At 37.3% G+C, this 21,845-nt stretch overlaps 1 protein-coding gene across 1 annotated transcript; it reads left to right on the top strand.

The window, feature by feature from the left end:
• The first annotated feature begins 549 nt into the window (after positions 1 to 549).
• Positions 550 to 20,771, top strand: asap2b (ArfGAP with SH3 domain, ankyrin repeat and PH domain 2b). The gene is made up of 28 exons (XM_060866409.1): positions 550 to 990; positions 4,889 to 4,961; positions 7,367 to 7,512; positions 7,786 to 7,860; positions 7,969 to 8,018; positions 10,948 to 11,077; positions 11,154 to 11,239; positions 11,345 to 11,420; positions 11,511 to 11,597; positions 12,815 to 12,918; positions 13,021 to 13,090; positions 14,490 to 14,577; positions 14,679 to 14,727; positions 14,824 to 14,990; positions 15,228 to 15,361; positions 15,439 to 15,533; positions 15,652 to 15,841; positions 16,681 to 16,766; positions 16,868 to 16,983; positions 17,147 to 17,214; positions 18,075 to 18,182; positions 18,515 to 18,758; positions 18,869 to 18,961; positions 19,051 to 19,333; positions 19,457 to 19,515; positions 19,672 to 19,760; positions 20,026 to 20,145; positions 20,327 to 20,771. The coding sequence occupies exons 1-28, from the start codon at positions 865 to 867 to the stop codon at positions 20,399 to 20,401; spliced, it is 3,087 nt and encodes a 1,028-aa protein (XP_060722392.1). The 5' UTR covers positions 550 to 864; the 3' UTR covers positions 20,402 to 20,771.
• The last annotated feature ends 1,074 nt before the right edge of the window (positions 20,772 to 21,845 follow it).

The following is a 21,845-nucleotide window of genomic DNA, read 5'->3' as shown; positions in this document are numbered from 1 at the left end:
ATTATTATTATTATTATTATTATTATTATTAGATACCAGGTGGAGATTATTATTATATTTTACTAACATAATTCAGATACCAGGTGGAGACAAAATAAATACACACTTACTACCTCCACAATGCTTAAGACTAACTAGTTTTATAAGCCCTGAAAAAAAAAACTGAAAGAGAACTGAAATAAAGTCCCTTTTTATATGTCAGTGACTGTACATGTAGCTAAATATATCATTGTTGCTTTTGCAAACTGTACATATTGAATTTGTTTTTGTTTGCCAAATGAATTCCAGCTTTGCTCAGCTGTGGCCAAGCATGAAACCTTTTATTTCCACCAACATTTCTTAAAGTATTTCCGCCACACTTCAATGCAATTTGTTACACTGTAGGCTAGATCTGTATACAGGTACAGAGTGATAATAAACCCGTATGCATTTACAGTAACATGTGATTGGTCCGTCTGACACCGCTCTGCTTTCCTATTGGTCAGTTTATTTGACTGGGCGGATTTGCGTCTGGTCTGAGAAAGTAAAACAAATAGAGAGAGAGAGAGAGAGAGAGAGAGAGATCAGCGGTGGATTATCAGTGGAACAAAGATGGAGATCTCTAACTTCTTAGAGACTCTTATTGTTCCTTAGTGTTACTTTTTTTATTTACTCCTATGTATTAAATAGCAGTAGTTTTTTTGTTTGTTTGTTTTTTTTTGGTTTGTTTGTTTATTTGTTTTTTTTTTTTTTACTAAGAAACTCTACCAACTTGTCTAAACTCACTTGTTAAACTTGTGTCCAGATCGCATTCTGATCTTCTTCCTCTTTACTGTGTTATTATTTTGTAATTATTATTATTTTGAGCGTTGTTAAAAAGAAATCATGCCGGACCAGCTGACAGTGTCTGAGTTTATGGACATCACCCATGAGGATTATAAAGCTCCTACAACATCGATCTTCACCACCAGAATGGGACATTGTCGCAATACAGTGGCTGGACTCGAGGAGGTGAGCCAGTCAGTCCAGATTATAATGTTTATTATAGAGAATAAACACTAACAGCATTGTAGACAACATTCCTTTACTACTAGGGTGTCATTCACTAATGTTTAAACTCTGAGAGGAAAGGAAAATCACTTCCTTCTTTGAAACCACAGGTTTGCTAAGCTGTGGAAGGTGAACCTCGCCCATAGTCCAACACAACACCACTCTAAGCTACACAAGTATATATACATACACCGTAATACACAACCAAGTCAAAAGTAGAACTTCTTTGACGTAGAACTAGGTTTAGGACGTAAGATCAGGACTGGAGTGTCTATGGAACAAAAGTAGGGAACTGCATCAGTTTTAAGGCACTGAGTTTTCTACAGAATAAAATGGAATAGTCTATTAGGAAGAAATGACAAATGCTCCTATACAAATGTCCTGATTGTCAGTTTTTCTTCTGGCTGCAGTAGAGGAATGCGAAGGCTGTGCTGGGTGTCAGATTTCGGTATGCATTTAGACAATAATGAAGACTATTAAGATGATTTGTACGTAACACAGAAGCAGTTTCAGTCACCAGACTTAGGCTTTTTCACTAAGAAAATAAGTAGCTGTTTGAACTTCCACTTTCACTGTGCGTTTCACTTTTAAATGCACTGACACTGAGTGACAGTGTCATTGTGGTAAATTTACCCCAGTCCAGTTATGCTAAGATACTGATGATGCCCCATTGGTTTAATTACAGATATATTATTTTTAAACCTCAACTTAGTTGTTTAAAAGAGATGAATGTGAGATGCCAGAAAGGTAAATATAAATCATTTGGGAAGTGATAGCTCAGCCGTTACGATGTTGGCTGGACAAATGCCAGGTCTACTGAGCTGCGACTGATAGGCCCTTGAGCAAGGCCCTTAACCCTCAACTGCTCAACTTTATATAAAAAAATGAAATAAATGTATGTTGCTCTGTACATGTATAGCACTGCTTCTCAAAGTAGGGTCCAGGGACTCTCAGGGGTCTGTGAAGCATAGTCATTAATCAATCCTATTCCATCATTATGATTTATTATATTTATTACTGGGTTCTAATAATTATTAGTTTTGTATGACTGGTAAGTTAATTTAAATGATTTTAAGCCAAACTTTAATCATTTAAGCACAAGTTGGCATGTAAATAAGTATAGTTTGGTCTTAACATCTTCAGTCAGTGGTAGCTTCAGGCATAGAAAGCTCCAAAATGTAGAGCATATTTAAACAATGTTCATTAAATAAATCTGTACTAAGATAGTCTATGGAATTTATTTTTTTTAGATTTAAAGTGGTGTGTGGATACAAAATCTTGTGAACCCTTGTTCTATAAAACAAATATGAAGCCAATATTGTGTTGCTGTTCATTTTGCATCAAGGAATAAAATTCTGCAAATGTACCCTTCCACTCTGTTTTTGCTTTCCCATGTTTAAAAAGTTAAATACACCATTGTACCATTGTGGCTAAGGATGAAGGGTAGTGGGCTACAAATAATTCATGTCAGGAAGCTTTCAATTTCAATATAATTTCATATATATATACACTCACCGGCCACTTTATTAGGTACACCTTACTAGTACTGGTGTGGTCTTCTGCTGCTGTAGCCCATCCGCCTCAAGGTTCGACGTGTTGTGCATTCAGAGATGCTCTTCTGCATACCTCGGTTGTAATGAGTGGTTATTTGAGTTACTGTTGCCTTTCTATCAGCTCGAACCAGTCTGGCCATTCTCCTCTGACCTCTGGCATCAACAAGGCATTTGCGCCCACAGAACTGCCGCTCACTGGATATTTTCTCTTTTTCGGACCATTCTCTGTAAACCCTAGAGATGGTTGTGCGTGAAAATCCCAGTAGATCAGCAGTTTCTGGAATACTCAGACCAGCCCGTCTGGCACCAGCAACCATGCCATGTTCAAAGTCACTTAAATCACCTTTCTTCCCCATTCTGACGCTCAGTTTGAACTGCAGCAGATCGTCTTGACCATGTCTACATGCCTAAATGCATTGAGTTGCTGCCATGTGATTGGCTGATTAGAAATTTACGTTAACGAGCAGTGGCCGGTGAGTGTGTGTATATATATATATATATATATATATATATATATATATATATATATATATATATATATATATATATATATATAAAATAAATATATATAAAAGGTTTTTAACAGATCGGTTTCAATAATTACACTGTAGGATTCAGGTCATGACACACAATAATCACTCGAATAAGGAAGTTAAATCTCCATACATTTGAATTAACAGTATTATTCTGAATGGTACTTCGCTGTTGGTGATTCTGTGTTAAGTTCAGAGAAAGTAGTTGAAAGTGCATGATGAAACATTGGAAACAATATCGTGTAACAGTTCTATTGAGAAAGCATGCTTCTTTACTTTGCAGTACATATAAATAGAGTATGTGAAAATATAAAAAGGACATATCCACTATCAAAGGTCACTTGCCCAAATTAATGTGAATACTTCTATCGTCTTGTGTAAAAAGTGCTCAGACGTTTCTCAGTTGTTTGAGCATAAATCAGGTCTAGTTGTTATTTTGTTATAGATAAATCGACAGGTAGATTGTTAAGATTGGGATTCTAAAGTGAGTAAAAGATGTGAAACTAAGGGCGTTTGTATTTGCATGACCATAGGGAGCTCTGGTGAGATCCCACTTAGAGAGTAAGGGAGGTTCCCCTGTCTGACATGCAGCACTCCCCTTTCCAGTTTTTCTACAGTTCTGTTGGGTCTTGCTGAAACCTGCCTCGTTGTTCTGTGTGTGGATTTTATGAAATGTGTCCCCCTAAGGCTGTGGGTCTGTCTTTACCTGCCCTACTCTCTCTCTCTCTCTCTCTTAAGATCTGCTACCACTGTCTCATTGCTTAAATCTGCTTTAAAAACCCACTTTTTTTCTGTATGTTTTAACTCTGTTTGAAGGTGTAGAATTTTATGCGTTTTCTTTCGGTTAATTTTGGATTGTGTTTTTACTTGATGTACAGCACTTTGGCTGCAACGGCTGTTGTTTTTAAATGTGCTTTGTAAATTAAAAACTAAACTAATCTCTCTCTCTCTCTCTCTCTCTCTCTCTCTCTCTCTCTCCTCCTTCTTCTTCTTCTTCTTCTTCTTCTCACTTTCAGTCCCAACAGCATGCTTGCATTCATTTCGCTTTCAGTGTCTGTATCTAGACCCATTTACCTACACTGAGAGGAGACAACATCATTTAAACACCTCTAAACCATGCAATTATTCAACCAGCCAATCATATGGCAGTGGAAAATATTATGCAGATGAAGGTCAAGAGCTTCAGTTAATGGAGAAGAGTGTGTGTGTGTGCGTGTGTGGGTGTGTGTGTGGGTGCGTGCGTGTGCGTGTGTGTGTGTGTGATCTTAGTGATTTTGACCAGACCAGGGTGAGTGTGTTTGCTAAAATCTCTGTAGCTCTGTTCAAGTGGCATTGCCATGGGGATGGGCTGTATAAACCATATCTATGAGCTGTAGGGCTTTCCCTCATGGCAGCTTTGGTCTGTCTGAGCTCTGAATTCCCAGAGTGTGACTCACCTGAGGAATATAATCTACATGCACGTGATGGCATTTTGTGCTGGAGTTGGGAGAGAATTCACTAGCTCTTGCAGATTATGGATTTTGTTTAACCCGGCATAATGCTCATGAGGCAATGTGGTATCATTATAAAGCCTTGGGCATTACTACTAGACCCTAAAAATCTGAATCACTAATTCATCATCATTCTAATAGGTTCACAGCAATCCTATTGCTAAACCGTTACCTTCTTTCAATTCAATTCAATTCAATTCAAAATCCAATTACCTTCTTTGTTGTGCGTATGTATGTGTATGCATCGATTTCTATTTAAAAAATGGTGCCTTGTATTTTGTAGGCTCTTGATGCAGACCGGAGTGTTCTGAGCAAAATGAAGAAGTCTGTCAAGGCCATATACAGCTCTGGCCTAAGTAAGTATGAGAAGAACATTCAGTATTCAACAGTTCCTCTAATAAAGCTCATCTGATAGCTGTTTGCTGCAGAAGCCCAGTTTAGATAAAAATACTAAACTAGATAAAACAGCAATTATATGATCCAAATTGTTTTATATATATTTTTTATATATATATACAGTAAATATATTTTTTTATATATATACTATATATATGTTGATATATATATTAGAAGTGTAAAGACTAGTATTCATAGAAGAGACTCATTTAAGCAAAAACAAAAAAGGTTTACAAAAAGTCAAGTCAAGAGTCAAGAAGCTTTTCAACCATATTCAACCATTTCAACCATATATAGCTGTTGCAGTACACAGTGAAATGAGACAAAGTTTCTCCAGGACCGTGGTGTTACATAAAACAAAGACAGGGCTAAGGACTTGTAAGTAGTCCTAGCCACATAAAGTGCAACTGTGCAACCTGGTACAACTTAAAGACATGGTAAAGAATGGAAGAAAACAACAGAAAATATTTTTAATAGGATAACAAAGAATAAACCTGTATATAAATTCATTTCAAACCTAAAAAAAAACTCAGAAAAGAGGAAAGAAAAAATGCAGCCTTAAGAAAAGAGTGTAAATAGGATAAGAGCAAGAGAAAACAGAACATCCACTGTAATACTTGTAAGACATTTGACATATTATCCAATAAGTTACAAACCTCATATTATTTATACCATTAATGGCCTCTATCTAATATATTAATTTTTGTACTTATTTATTTATTGTAATGTACTGCATGCTCTCGGTTAACACAAATACGAAATACAATCCAAACCTAAGCACTTTAGAATGTGGTAAAACAGGAGATTTGCAGCATGATGCAATCATGTCAACATGGAGCAGAATCTCAAAGGAATTTGTAGTATAAATCCTGTGGATGTATACCAAAACCTTCAAGAGTTTTACCTTGAACGTATGCTAAACTTAGTGTTAAACTCATTTCTTTCACAATAAGCTGTGAAAGAAATGAGAGAGAGTTCACTCGCTAAAACTCTTATGTGGTTGACAAAGTATGCATAAAACCAGGAATTTGGAGCTTAATCTTTTTCATAGTTATATTGATAGTTGAATTGTTACTAATCATTAATTCAGATCCATATTTGTTGCAGTTTTCCATAAATAAAATAAACATTCTGTCCATGTCCATAATGGGTTCTTCCAGGTTCTCTGGGTTCTTGCTATCATTTCAGTAGATGGACTGTGAATTGCCCGTAGGTGTAAATGCGGGAAAGAATATGTGTGTGTTCATAATAGTGCTAGTGTGTATTCCCAACTCATTTTCAATGTTCCTGGGAACCACTCTAAGCCTGACCAGGTTAAAGTGGTTACTGAAGACAAGAGAGCGAGCGAGAGAGTCAGTGTGTGAGTGAGTGAGTAAATGATTAGGAAACCGTTCTTTATTACTCAAGTCATGTTTAGTTTTAAAATCCTGAATGTGTGGCTCGGTAGTAAATATATTTTTGTAACAATCAATTGGACAGATTATTTTGTATACAAATCCAAATAGATTCAGTTACTCTAGTCAAGTGGGAAGAAGAAGTGTTGCAAGTTTTCTACACATACCTTTCATTCTGCCTTTACTCATGACTACTTGTCTCAACAAGCCTTTCATTCCTGTTCTGTCTCAGTCTGTCTCTCTCTCTCTCTCTCTCTCTCGCCCTCTCTTTGGTGTTTTAGACTCAGTTCTGACATGCTTATGTATTTAATACCCTTTATATCCTCTATAATGACTTAATTTTTATTCTCAAGCTTTGTGAAAAGTTTGAAAGAGATCCATGTGATATCGGAATTGTGGCTCACGCTGGGAGAAATATGTGAGAAATTGTTGTTTTATGAGGATCATTTGTAATAATTAGAAGATTTTATTCTCTCATTGTTTGACATTTCCATGAAACATGCCTTTGCTTTTAAATGTTAAAAGAAATTCAGTGTTTTAACTTTTGACATATCCAAATGAAAAAAATCTCTGCAGCTGAATTTTTGTTGACATCTGTTTTTGTAGGAGTTTAAACAGTCCCAGAGGCTGTAGTTTATATTAACACTAAGATTTTTTTTCAGTTTTCTCATGAACCACATGAAACAGTTTACAGTTAGATGGATGACTGGATGTGTGCAATATAATACGACAGGAAGCAGCAGTAACATTATACAACACAGCGCAATGTTCACAGTTCAGAGCTACAGTATAAATATTACTTGACTTTTTGTACCTTGGCTGGAATGTAATAGATTTATTGTATTATCCATTTTATACTGTGTACTTGAGGAGGGCATATTAATACATTAATGTGTTTAGTGAGCCATCAGTAAAGGTACACAGTTCACAATGTGTATATGATGTGTATATGTGTGTGTATTTTATTTTAGCTCATGTGGATAATGAAGATCAGTACATTCAGTCTCTGGAGAGGTTTGGGGAGGCGTGTGTGTATAGAGACAACACGGATGTGGCGTCGGCATTCATCAAGTTTGCTGTTTTCACCAAAGAGCTCACAGCACTCTTTAAGAACTTAGTGAGTCTCTCATTATCTCTCTTCCTATCTCTGCTTCACCTGGAAACTCTTTGTATTGCTTTACAGTAGAAGGCCAGTGTTAATAAGATACGTGTCTTTTCTTTGGTCACAGCTAGATAATGTGTCAAACCCTGAAGAAAAAAGATTAGCAGATTTATTCATTGCATAGTAGTATATGTTTATTAATTGCATAGCAGGTCACGCTACAGACCTGATAGTATTAAAATACTTGATTGTGTTAAAATAATTCGAAACAAAATATTGTGTTCACAGCTACAGAATATGAACAACATCATCACCTTTCCTTTAGACAGTCTGTTGAAAGGAGACCTGAAAGGAGTGAAAGGGGTATGAAAGCTGAACTACAACTACTATTACTACAAATACTACTACCAATATTAATATTAATAATATTCAATAATTATCCTTTTGTTTGTGATTTATTTGTGTCCTTAGGATTTAAAGAAGACCTTCGATAAAGCCTGCAAGGACTATGAAACCAAATTGTAAGCGTCACACTTCGACACATATGTGCTTTCATGGCTTGTTGTTTTTTGGTTTTTTTTTAAGTGTGCTTTTTCTTTTTTAGGTCAGAAGATTATGAGCTTAGATATAAGCATTACATTTATGCCTGGTTTCAGCACATTGTGCGGTGAAGCATTTTCTCAATTGAAAAGAATGACTTAGATAAAAATTAGAACATGAGATGTTATATGTAATAGACGTTAATAAATTGTATTCTGTAGAATGTGGACACTGTGGTTATAATAGTGAACTAGTGTTCTGTGGTTTCCTGCTTCGGAAAATGCTTGAAAACTGTTGTGGTTATAATTCAAGCTTGAGCCATTAACCATGAATGCTAATTACAGTGCCTTGCAAAAGTATTCATACCCATTACACTTTTTTACATTTTGACAAAACCACAAACAACAATGTATTTTATTAGGATTGATAGACCAACACAAAGTGGCACATTATTGTGGAGTGAAAGGAAAATGATAAAAGGTGTCCAAATTCTTTTTACAAATAAATATCTGAAAAGTGTGGCAGGGTACTTTTGGGGTATGTCTCTACCAGTTTTGCACATCTAGGGAGTAACATTTTTGCCTATTCTTTGCAAAATATCTCAAGCTCAGTCAGATTGGATGGCGAGCATCTGTGAACAGCGATTTTCAAGTCTTGCCACAGATGCTCAATTGGATTTAGGTCTGGACTTTGACTGGGCCATTATAACACATGAATATGCTTTGATTTAAACCACTCTTGTCTTTAAACAATGTCTTGCTGGAAGTTGAACCTCTGCCCCAGTCTCAAGTCTTTTGCAGACTCTAACAGGTTTTTTTCTAAGATCCTGTATTTGGCTCCATCCATCTTCCCATCAACTCTGACCAGCTTCCCTGTCCCTGCTGAAGAAAAGCATCCTCACAACATGATGCTGCCACCACCATGTTTCACAGTGGGGATGGTGTGTTCAGGTTGATATGCACTGTTAGGTTTCCGCCACACATAACGTTTTGAATTTTGGCCAAAAAGTTCAATTTTGGTCTCATCTGACCAGAGCACCTTCTTCCACATGCTTGCTGTGTCCCCACATGGCTTGTTGCGAACTGCAAACGGGATTTTTTATGGCTTTCTTTCAACAATGGCTTTCTTCTTGCCACTCTTCCACAAAGACCCGATTTGTGGAGTGCAGGACTAATAGTTGTCCTGTGGACAGATTCTCTGATTAATGCTCTCCTTGCACGGCCTGTCAATTTAGGTGGATGGCCATGTCTTGCTAGGCTTGCAGTTGTACCATACTCTTTCCATTTCTGGATGATGGATTGTAGAGTGCTCCGTGAGATGTTCAAGGGTTAGAATATTAATTTATAACCTAACTTTGATTTAAACTTCTCCATAACTTTATCCCTGACCTGTGTGGTGTGTTCTTTGGTCTTCTTGATGCTGTTTGTTCACTATTGTTCTCTAACACACTTCTGAAGGCTTCACAGTACAGCTGTATTTATACTGAGATTAAATGACACACAGGTGCACTCTATTCACTAATTAGGTGACTTCTGAAGGCAGTCGGTTTCACTGGATTTTAGTTAGGGGTATAAGAGTAAAGGGGGCTGAATACAAATGCACACCACACTTTTCAGATATTTATTTGTAAAAAAAAATTTGGACACCATTTATAATTTTCATTCCACTTCACAATTATGTGCCACTTTCTTTCGGTCTATTTCATAAAATCCCAATAAAATACATTTTTCTTTGTGGTTGTAACATGTCAAAATGTGGAAAAGTTCAGTGGGTATTAATACTTTTGCAAGGCACTGTAATCTGTATTGAATATTTAATTTAAGATTATGTAAGGTATGTATTGCTATGTCAGTGCCATTTCAGACCTTTGAATTTGACTTATTGCACTGCTTATCATGCTCTGGAGTCGTGCCTTGAACAAACACCACTGGTCATGTGGCTTTTATGTGCAGCCTCAAATTCACTGTCTGTGCTACATTGCATTGTTTTGCTCGGCGTCTTGAGACAAACGGAAAAAGCAGATTTGCATAGGATAATATGAGAAAGTCATGTGAAAGTATGTTGATGGTGCTGATCAGTTCAGTTTTCTGAAAGTTCAGTTATATTTCTTCCTCTCTTTTTGGCTCACTTCCTACATCCAATCAGAGCAAGCCTGGGGCAAAAATGATTAAACGCAGGCAAATACTGAAAACAGAGAACAAACAGTACATACCTTAAGTTACCTCAAACACTGTTTTTATTTTTATTTGTAGTACTTGCTTGTACTACTGTAATGAGGACTAAAGGTGCTATAGAAAGACATTTTTAAAAAGGGCTACTGCCAAGGGTATGTTTTATTTTGGTCATATCTGGTCACAATGTGAGGAGCATGTGAGAAAAATAAACATTAATGATTAGAAATAACAGTGTTTCTGATTTGTGACATTTACTGGTATATCACTTTAACTGTGGCTACATATAGTCAAGTCACATAAACAGCTCATCTTTTGATTTTCTACAAAAGATGAACTACAGCGAATTCAAACAACATTGATTATTTTTAATCTTTATAAATGATGATGAATAATAAACGTAATAACAAGCTAGCTACTAGTTAGGACTGTTAAAAGCGAGTGGTTATATATTTGTAGGATTTACATGGAACAGCCATAATACATAGCAAGTGATTAGTGATTAGTATTTGGAAGTGATCCACTCATGGCCAAGGTCAAATGTCTGAAATCATTTTTCTTTAGCATCCTAAGTGTATTTCAGGCATATCTGTTGATACTGTTGACATTGAGTTCTAATTGTTTAGACATTAAACATGGTTGCACAACAACCAGATATATGTTTGTTAGTAAATTGCTTTCGGTTTGGTCTGTAACACGAATAAATCTGAATGTACTAACTCTGCTTCTCTTGTGGCAGTAATAAGATTGAAAAAGAGAAGCGGGAGCATGCCAAGCAGCATGGGATGATAAGGGCAGAGGTCAGTGGAGGAGAGATCGCTGAGGAGATGGAAAAAGAGAGACGAGCCTTTCAGCTCCAGATGTGTGAGGTGAGGGATGTGGATCACTTTTCAGCCAGCTGTGGCAGGCTTTGTTCAGGAGACTGAAGGCTGTTCTTTATTTCAGTATCTCATCAAAGTGAATGAAATCAAAATCAGGAAGGGGGTTGACTTGGTGCAGAACCTCATCAAATATTTTCATGCACAGTGCAAGTAAGTGTTTTAAATGTTCACCGAAACAAAACAATAAAGCAGATAGTTTTGTGAATGCTCTGTGAGACATGTTGAAATGAGACATCAAGTGCTCTCTCTGTCTAGTTTCTTTCAGGATGGATTAAAAGTTGTCGAGAATCTTAAACCAACCTTGGAAAAACTGTCCACAGACTTATTAGGGGTGAGTTTGGGATTTTCCTGATTTAACATCTTAACATCTTTGTTTTGATTCATCTAATGTTTCATTGGAATCTTTCTTTCTATGGAAAAGGTTAAACAAGCACAAGAAGGAGAAAAGAAGCAGCTGATTCAGCTTCGAGATATGCTGAAGTCTTCCATACAAGCAGAACAAAAAGATGTGAGGTTCATCATTTTATTATAGTTCTAGAGCTCTAAACTCCCCTTGCTTCTGTGAGAAAAAGTGTTTGTTTTGCAGTTTATGGACAAAACACAATTACTTTTAACAGGGTTTCCTTTTAACAATACCAGGCCTAAATGCATAGGTAATAGTTATTTTTATTGGCAAACTCAAAAGTTAGTATCCCTGTTTCAATCCCATCTGACTCTATATATAAATATATTATTTAAGCTTTATTATTACAGTGTCTGATATCTAGGGCTGTAGGGCTCAAGTCCAGTCTTGAGACAATTTCTTTACTGACTTGCAACTTATTGGCATTTCTGCTGAGTCTCTGTCTTTGGCAGTATTCTTGCTAAATGTGGTATTGATCTTTTTAAAAATAATGTTTTCATTTTGACTGAAAGATTGTTTCCTTCTTATAGAAAATGTGACCTAATTATTGGCACAATGCATGTAAGAAACTAATAAAGTAAAGGCTTGGCCTCTGCAACGATTTTTATGTGTTTTGGCCTCAGGCTTAAATTAGTCTTGCATTCACTTGGATTAAAACCTTATTTGGTCTTGTCTTCATTGGGGCTTGTTTAAATTTTGGCTAACTCTGGCCTTTTCTTGTCTTACAGATATAGCACAACATATGTTTAATGTATTATTTAGGCCATGAATGATTCAAACATCACTAAATGCTCAACTGTTCAGACACATAAAGAAATAGCTTAAATAAAGAAAAAAACAGTTATCATTAAATCCCCAGATATTTATTTTTTAGGCATGTCGGTACTGTGATTAAACAAAGCAAATGGTCATTGATGCTTAAGAAACAGACACAAAGACACAGATAAATAGTGGAAGGAGAAAGTCAACATTTGCATTGCATTCAGGAATAATATTTAAATATTCCTATATTAATATTTTAACATGTTGGCCATTTTTGGTCCATTGTAATTATAACGTCTATACAACCATTAAACTCACATGAACTGTCTCTTTGGTTTTAAAATAAAGTGACATTGTTGTTGGTTTTCATCAGGGATCTATAGTATCACTTATATGCATGATGTAATTTCCAAAAATCACCTATTCACCATCCAATTCTGAATGCAAATAGGAAAGGCATGTAAACATAGGACACTAGATGATTTGTCTCATATTAGATGAGGTAAAGAAGGTAAAAGAATGTTTTGAAAGTCCTAATTTAAGTGATTGGTTTTTGTCAGGACTCTCAGAACAAACAGAGCTTAGGCTACAGTCTCCACCAGCTGCAGGGTAACAAGGCTGATGGTACAGAACTCTCTGGGATGCTTTCCAAACGCAGCGAAGGGTGAGGAAAATGATTTAAACACTATTAAACACTTTTAGGTAGATATTTCCATTTGAGGATAAATTAACCCAAAATGTCTCTTTATCTTTGGGATGTTTTCAGGCTGCGGAAGGTGTGGCAGAAAAGGAAGTGCTCAGTGAAAGGTGGATATTTGACCATTTGCCATGGAACAGTAAGAGAAAAATTTGATCAAAATTTGTCTTCCAAAAATGTCTTCTTATCAATTGACTTTATTAAATCAGGAATTTGTTGTTTGAAGATTCTGCATATAGTGAATCAGCCAGGAAGAGCTTGAGCAGAGGTGTCAAATACCAGTGAAGTGTGGAATACAGGCTCCATTAACCATCTAATTAATGCCAACAGAATAAAATGAGCTTTGTTTTGATACATACATGTCTTTTAATGGTCCAACACCATTACATGTTAGTGTGGGAATGTGGTGGCTCATTGTCTAAGGTGTTGGCCTACTGATTGGACAGTTATGAGTTGAAATCTCAGGTCCACCAAGCGGCTACTGCTGGGCCCTTGAGTAAGGCCATTAACCCTCAATTGCTCAATTGTATAAAATTAGATTAAATGTAAGTCGCTCTGGATAAGGGTGTCTGCCAAATGCTGTAAATGAAATGTCCTGGAAAAGGGCTCTGGTTGAAATAAATAAATAATGTTACTAACTATTTCATTCATTCACTTCTACCTTTAATGGAGGGGTCACAGTGGCAACTGTGGGTCACTGTGAGCTGAGAAGGTCAGCCCAAACGTGTCCATCCCTGACTAGAGATTTTATTCCTGGCACCTCCTGGGGGATCCCCAGACATTCCAAAGCCAACTGTGAGATCTGCCCCAAGAGCTCTGTCTATTGGAATTTGCCCGATACAGCTCTCATGTTAGATGACCATGTGGCATTCTTGTAAATTAAACAACTGGCTCCACTTGATTTGGAGGAGTAGCAGCGATACACCAAGGATGGTAGAGCTTCTCGTTCTATCAAGGGGGGAAAGCCAGAATAGTAAGATCCTGCTGTGGAATCTAATTTCTGAGACTCACAACCTTTATTTTTTGGCTAGGCTTGTTCTGGTGCCCTACATTCCTCAGTGCTAATGTTATGGAAATACAGGAAAAAATGCAGTCATTCAGTCAATATACTCTTTGAACTATTTAACAGTACTCATTTTGATGTTCTTTCACCTTCAGTAAACGGTGAAATGTGTGGCATTTTCTACCAACAGACAAACAAGAAAAAAATAAATGGGCTACCGATTTAGATTCATCAGGAATTCTTGCATATGCATAATTACCACCACAGCTGTGGTGCAGTGGTGGCTCAAATGGGTAAGGCTCTGGGTTTTTGATTGGAAAGCTGCCACTGTTGGGCGCTTGAGCAAGGTCCTTAACTAACTCTGCTTTAGGGCTGCTGTAACATGACTGACGCAGTGCTCTGACCCCAACTTCATAAGCTGGGATATGTGTAGAAAAAAAATACTGTGCTATAAGATATACTCGACAAAAATAAAGGCTTCTTCTTCTAGTGGCTATATTGTGCTCCAGTTTATTGCATCTTTATTTCTTTATAGGCGAACACACCACCAGCCAAACTCAACCTGTTAACCTGCCAAGTGAAATGCAATCTTGAGGAAAAGAAGAGCTTTGATCTCATCTCCCGTGAGTCACAAGCACAGTATTAAAGGTTCAATTTGCTGTCCACAAATGACATTAGTTTTGGAAAGTTACCTTCCTGTTATATCTCCTCTGTGTTGCAACAGATGACCGTACATATCATTTTCAGGCAGAAGATGAATCTGAATGTCAAAAGTGAGTTTCAGTGTGCAGATTTTTAGATGGAGAAACAGAATTAAACTTCTTTATGACTAGTATGAGTGTTGCTTACTAGTTTTAAAACTTTTGCAGATGGGTGTCTGTGCTGCAGAACAGTAAAGAAGAGGCTCTGAACAATGCATTTAAAGGGGAGCAGGACGAGGGCGAGAACAATATCGTGCAGGAGCTTAGCAAAGCCATCGTGTGTGAAGTGAAGAGGATGAGTGGCAACGATGTATGCTGTGACTGTGGAGCTCCAAGTAAGTGCTTTATTTTATCCTCCTGCTCCTGCTGCTAGAAACTTCCCACTTACCTTCAGGTCATTTGCTGAATAAATGACTTACTAGGAAATTGTAGTGAATACATAATTGAAGTTTGTAGAAAAAGCATATAGGTTTTGTGAGAGTGTATGGCTTAGTTCCAACTATAAAGAATTATTATAAACAAACTTTTGCACTCAACTGTAAAGTAACATACAGTATATGTTATCATCACAGATCCAACTTGGCTCTCCACTAACCTGGGCATTTTGATCTGCATCGAATGCTCGGGTATCCATCGGGAAATGGGGGTGCATTACTCCAGAATACAGTCTCTAACTTTAGATGTGCTGGGAACATCTGAACTCTTGGTGAGTCTTGATAACTTTCTAAATTTGGCAGCAGAACATTACTGAAAAGTGTCTAAATCTTTCAAATCACTGCACAGCTGGCAAGGAATGTGGGAAATGCAGGCTTCAATGACATCATGGAGGCAAAACTATCAGGGGAAGAAATAGCCAAACCCAACCCCTCTAGTGACATGTGAGTCGCAGGAATCTGTCAGCGATTTCTGTTCTTAAACCATGAAACCATGCACTAAATCTTTGAATTGAGCCTTATTTACACAGCTGATTGTTGAATTATTTTATCAATCTTTCAGGCAGAGCCGCAAAGATTTCATCACAGCTAAGTACATAGAGAAGCGCTTTGCTCAGCGCAGACGTACTGATGCGACTGCCAAACTGCGCAGCCTGTACGAAGCTGTGAAGAGCCGTGACATCTTCTCCCTGCTGCAGGTGTACGCAGATGGAGTGGACCTGACCGAGACCTTCCCTATGGCCAGTGAACACGTGAGTTAAATAGTGGAGACTTTAGTATTTTAATGACTTTTGGTAATAATAAGTCAAAGACAGGCACAATTGTAAAAAGTTATTGGATTCAAATGAACATCATTATTAAAGGATGTGACAAGGCTGCAACGTTCAACAAATCACTTCCCTTAAGAATCTAGTGTAAGTACTGTTGTGACTTCAGTTATTATGTACAGTTACGTAGATTTAATAGAACACAATAGTTTTCATGTTGATATGTTGGTGGACAAAATAATGAAAATATGGCGTCTGTCTTCTCGGATACTTTTGTGTGTGTTGTAAAAAATGGAACAATGCTCAGTGTGTTTGAAAGACTTTTACTGTTTTTCATTGAACTGGCATTAACAGGGTCCCTGCAGCAATTAAGGCAAGCACAATCTTTAAATATATAGTGAGTATTAAAAATGCGGCTGTTCCATTAAAATTCGACTAACACTTCCCCATGTTGCATTGCTTTACTTGCACCAGTACAGGTGTGTTTGTATATAACCACAAAAAGCTAAATGAGTCACAAAGCAAACAGTGAACTTGGCTCCTGCCCAAAAAACTTGCAATAAGCTAGCAGTGATAGACAAAATTACACTTGTGCATGCATGAAAATAGAGACCTTAAAGCCCTAATATGAAACAGCTTGGCAGCTGAGTCACTCTTGGTCACTGACCTCCATTAAGTAGAAAGGAGGAAGCACTGCTTTGAATATTTTAACTGTTAATCTGATTTGTTGTGTAATACAGTATAACCAATGTTTAATTTCACAACTAAAAAAACTTCTTGTACTTATTGGCTCTTCTCATTGATGTCTGTCAATGCTCTTACAGGAGCAGGGTGAGACAGCGATACATCTGGCCGTACGAATAGTAGACAGAAACTCCCTCCATATTGTAGACTTCCTTGTCCAGAACAGGTATGACAGGCTGATCAAGAATAAAAAGACATTGTTGTGGTTCTTATTTTACACAAGGCACGTGTGTGTGTGTGTGTGTGTGTGCGTGTGTGATTTTGCAGTGGGAATCTGGACAAACAAACTGTAAAAGGAAGCACAGTAGCTCATTACTGCTGCCTGACAGACAACAGCGAGTGTCTGAAACTTTTACTGCGGAGCAAAGCCTCTGTCGCCTTGAGTAAGATCTAACATCTGGATTCATACGAAAATAAACTCAATCAGAGTGATTTGTGTGTTTTTTTAAGTGATGTCTGGTATATTGTTATTCCTGCACCCCTTGGCATTATACAAGAAAACAATAAATAGACAGTCCTAAACTAATACACTTTAAATGTCTCTAGCCAATGAAGCTGGAGAGACACCACTGGATGTTGCCAGGAGGCTGAAGCACACACAGTGTGAGGAGCTGGTAGGATCAATGTTTTCAAATGTATTTTAAGAAAACAATATACATTTGGGATTGAGCACAATCCGTACAGAATCAATACAATATTTTAATCCTGATGAATAATGTGTAGCATGTAGTACTGTATGTCACTGAGTCAATTCTGAGCCATGGTTATTGGGTACATGGTTTTCCTTCAGCTGTGGACCAATTTCCCCAATTTTTAACTGCTGGTGTACTGGCGTCTTAACCTTCTCATGTGCAATATGTTAAGCAGTTATGGATGATGAACTGAATAACAGAATGACTCAATATAGTGCGAAAAAAATGCACTATATATAAATTGGCGTACACTCACTGGTCACTTTATTAGGAACATCATACTAGGATGGATTCAATTCAATTTATTAGTATGGCACTTTTAACAATGCACATTGTTTTAAAGCAGCTTAACAGAAGCATAGAAACAGAAAAAAAAATGTAAAGTTTAAAATTAAGTTACTATATATATCTCTAAAATATATCCGTAATGAGCAAGCTGGAGCCGACGGTGGCAATGAAAATGCTATGTGATGTTATGTGTGCCACCAACACCAGCCTCTTGACCAAATTCTGACCCTACCATCACAATTCGTTAGATCAGGTGACAGTTTTCCTAACGTAACCTGTCCAGGCATTGCTACAACATGATTGGCCAATGAGCACCTGGAAGAAACCCATACAGACTCAAGGACAGCGTGTTTTGTCTGTTGTTTAAGAGCTTTATTATAGAACCACTATATCAAGTATTCAATTACATAAGAAAATATTTGGGTAGCTAAAGTATTTTAATGCAAATAAATGGCATGGTCATTGCTGATTTTCTCTCTAACTCTCTGTGACAGTTGACACAGGCACAGACTGGCAAGTTTAATGTCCATGTGCATGTGGAGTATGAGTGGTGCTTGCACAATGAAGACCTGGATGAAAGTGATGATGAAATGGAGGACAAGGTGCACAATGCCATAATGCTTTTCACTGCTAAAAATGACATTGTAGCAAGTTCACATATCTTGAATAAAATTTTAAAATTAAGATTATTAAACTAATTATTAAAAGGTTTATAGACCAAAACCAAAAAAATTATTAAACCTATTTCTATACATATTGTACTATTTTAACTTCACTTGCTAAGATATAATTTGTTACAGTTTTCTCATTCAAGCATACAGTTCCTCTGTTATACAAGTATTATTAAGAATTTATTGGATAATATTGAGATATTTATTGTACACACAATGTGCAACAACTGTATTAGAAAATTTTCTCCTTCCATTTGGTGTAGCCGATCCCTCAGAAGCGAGAGGAGCGTCCTGTAAGCTGCTTGATCCCAGGCAACACCTCGATGCAACCCAACATGACTGCCCTGGCCCGGGATGTGGTCAATGCTGTCCGGGAAAAGCAGAGAAGCTTCATCCCCAGCATGATGTGTAACGAGACCTACGGCACCATGATGGATCTCAGCCCCCCTCCTTCTAACATACTCACTGTCCCCATACCACAGTTCCCTCCACGCAACCCAGTCATGGGTAAGCATCTGGGTGATTCTAAAACATACAGTACTTATTCAGTACATGGTGAATATGAATTATTAATGAGAATGTATACAGCATACAACATTTGTATGTTGTCATTTCAGGAATTGCCAGCTGGAAGTCTAAGGAGACAGTTGGGAGGCAACGATCCTCTTCAGACCCTCCCAATCCGTCCAGCCCAGACAGCAACATCTATGGTAAGTGACTGGAATCGTGGTATTTAAGTTTTAGCTGAGTGATCTAATACAGTATGGTGTTTCTCAAACTGGTGATAACTCTCCCTTAGTTCTTCCTCCTGCTCCTCCACCTCCTCCTCCTCCTCCTCCAGCTGTTAAGAAGCCAAATATCCCGGAACTAAAGATCCAAACAAAGAATACTCCTCTGCCCCCATTGCCACCTGCACTGCCAGTCCTGCCCAATGTTCAGAAGCCTCCTGCTCCCACTATTCCCACTGCCCCACCACTTATCCCAGTGCCCCCTCCTCCTCCAATGCCTCCACCTCCATTCAAACCAAGACCACCAAATGTACCAATACAGCCCAGAGTCCCTACATTCAAACCTATCCCAGGGTAAGTTCACGCATATGCAAACACACACACACACACACACACCTTTTCCTGAATGAGTGCCATATCAAATGCTGCTTAGTATTTTATACCCTCAAACAGTTTCACTTAAATTTATGATTTCAGAACTGAGAAAAAAGCTCCCAAACTGCAACCAGTTAGATCTAGGCCGGGTGAAACAACCGGTAGGTTTCAAATCTAAAGACCATTCATTAGAAATGTTCATATTTTTGCTTAGTTATTAGGACATTTTGCATTGTGTATCAGAAACTGTGTTGTATTGATTCTTATTTGTATTTTTTTGATGTGTAATTTCTTTATTTCCTTACATTTTTGTACAGAAAAAGATTCTTCCCTGTCAGCACCGAGTTCTGTATCAACATCACCCCCTGCTCCACCTCCTGTCCCTAAACATAGAGGGCCACAAACTGTAAGTCAGTTCTGTCTCACACCCATTTATCACAAAAATATACAGAGAGGAGAAAATACTTTTGCTTGTATTATTTATAATACTAACACTTTTGCTTGTGTTATTTAAAATATATTTAAATTACAAATATGCACATTCTCTTATGAGTTTTTTTAAGGCTATTATAAGTTACATATGAGCTGAGTGTATTAAAGTATTCAGCATAACCTGAGAACACTCAAAGTAAAAGAAAGTGAAAAGTAATGTGTGTGTTTGTGTGTGTTAGAAAAATAAACTTAAGCGGGTGAAAGCTATCTACAAGTGTGTGGCTGATAACTCAGATGAGCTGACTTTCAGTGAGGGAGAGGTGATCATAGTAGATGGAGAGGAAGACAAGGAGTGGTGGGTGAGTATACACACACACACACACACACACACACACACACACACACACACACACACACAAAGTTTATTTGAAGTGTTGGAGGGAGTCAGGCATTAACTAAGCAACACCAGAACCAAGACACACACCCATGTATTCACCAGTGTTTTACCTCAGACACATAATGATGTATTGTATCTTTCAGGTGGGGCACATTGAAGGGGATCCGACCAGAAGAGGAGCTTTCCCTGTTTCTTTTGTGCACTTCATCAGTGACTGATATTAGCTAAGGTCTGAGCTGGACACTGAAACTGCTGCTGCAGTTTGGGATTTTATCTCACATACTGCCATGTTCCCATTCTGAGGTTTAATACAATAAAGAAGGGAATTAATCACTTAAGCTTCCTTTTATTGTTAGTTATCTTGCCCAAGCAATTTAATGCCTTGAGCACAGATTGATTAGTACACTCGAACACTCGCCTGTAACATTTTAGTGACTCCAAAGAACTGCTGGATTTCTATTCTGGTGTTTAAAGATTATTTGGTATGTTTCAGATTTTGGTTGTAGAGCAACTTGTAATCTCATGTAACTCTTCATGTTTCCTGTAAACTCTATTACTGCACAGTCATTAAATATTTTGTCATTTTCACAGTGGTGTTTTTTCTGATATTATACTCGAAATAGAAGGGTCGGCACAGAAGCAGAAGACCACCAGTTTGGTTTCCATAGAAACTAGTAGAGCTCGTATTTTTCTTGTTGACCTCCAATGTCGTTACCTTGTGACCATGACATTGAACTCAGGTTTGTAGCTTAAAAAGCTCTGCTTTATGTCATGCTTGTCCCCTGGATATATTTGTGAACCTTTTTAATTCAGGTGGCAATAGATCCATGGTTATATACATAATTGACTGATCTAATGCCCTTTGTCCACAACCAGGGTTATTTTCCGTAATCAAGGCCAAATATCAAAGTTCTGATGGTGCACTTCACTAGACAACATAGATATCTATACATAGATGTCGCCTTGGGGTCCTATAAATGCGTCAAAACTGCCGCCATCTTTGTACAGGGCTCTTGTACTTCAAATGCATGCACAATGCCGGACATCTGTGCTGCGTTTGGATGTTCAAACGAAAGAAATATAAAAACCAGACAGCAAGGGATTATATTTCACAAGTGAGAATGTGTTTTATGATATTGAATGTTAGGAAATTATATTTCTGGTTACGTTGGTTTGTTTTAGTCCTTGGTTAATGACCGCAGCTAATCCATGCTAGTTACCTATTAGTTTTTGACAGTTAGGAAAACCAACAATGTTTGTAGATTCCGAAACTCTTAATAAGGACATTAAAAATGGACCCATTCTTTTTTTGCTTAAAGGTGAAGCCCCAACTTTATGTATGTTCTGTAAGATTCCCTTATCTGTCAAACATATTTTATTAGATTGGCCTGGACTTAACACAAGCAGGATGCTCTTTTATCAAGTTACTTCACTTAAGGACATATTTAATAACATTATGCCTGAAAACGGTTTGGATATTTTTATGTTAGTTAAAAAATGTATAATATGACTTGCTGTTTTTATTTGTTTTGTTTTTATTGTATTTATATGATATTTGTGTTTTTGTAATTGAATTTTTGCAATGAAAATAGCTTTTGATTGCTGACATGGCATTAAATGAAATAATCAGAATCTGAATCTGTTTGTAGATTCCCAAGTGAT

This window comes from Tachysurus vachellii, chromosome 3, assembly GCF_030014155.1.
Source record: "Tachysurus vachellii isolate PV-2020 chromosome 3, HZAU_Pvac_v1, whole genome shotgun sequence".
NCBI lineage: Eukaryota > Metazoa > Chordata > Actinopteri > Siluriformes > Bagridae > Tachysurus > Tachysurus vachellii.
The sequence above is the reverse complement of the archived record's forward strand: the minus strand, read 5'-3'. Positions and strand labels throughout refer to the sequence as shown.

Excerpts from the sequence above, each read along its gene's own strand:
- asap2b (XM_060866409.1), top strand. The coding sequence starts at position 865 with ATGCCGGACCAGCTGACAGTGTCTGAGTTTATGGACATCACCCATGAG. Across the intron at positions 11,240-11,344 it reads TATTTTCATGCACAGTGCAA|TTTCTTTCAGGATGGATTAA; the intron begins GTAAGTGTTTTA and ends CTCTCTGTCTAG. Across the intron at positions 18,962-19,050 it reads CCCAGACAGCAACATCTATG|TTCTTCCTCCTGCTCCTCCA; the intron begins GTAAGTGACTGG and ends ACTCTCCCTTAG.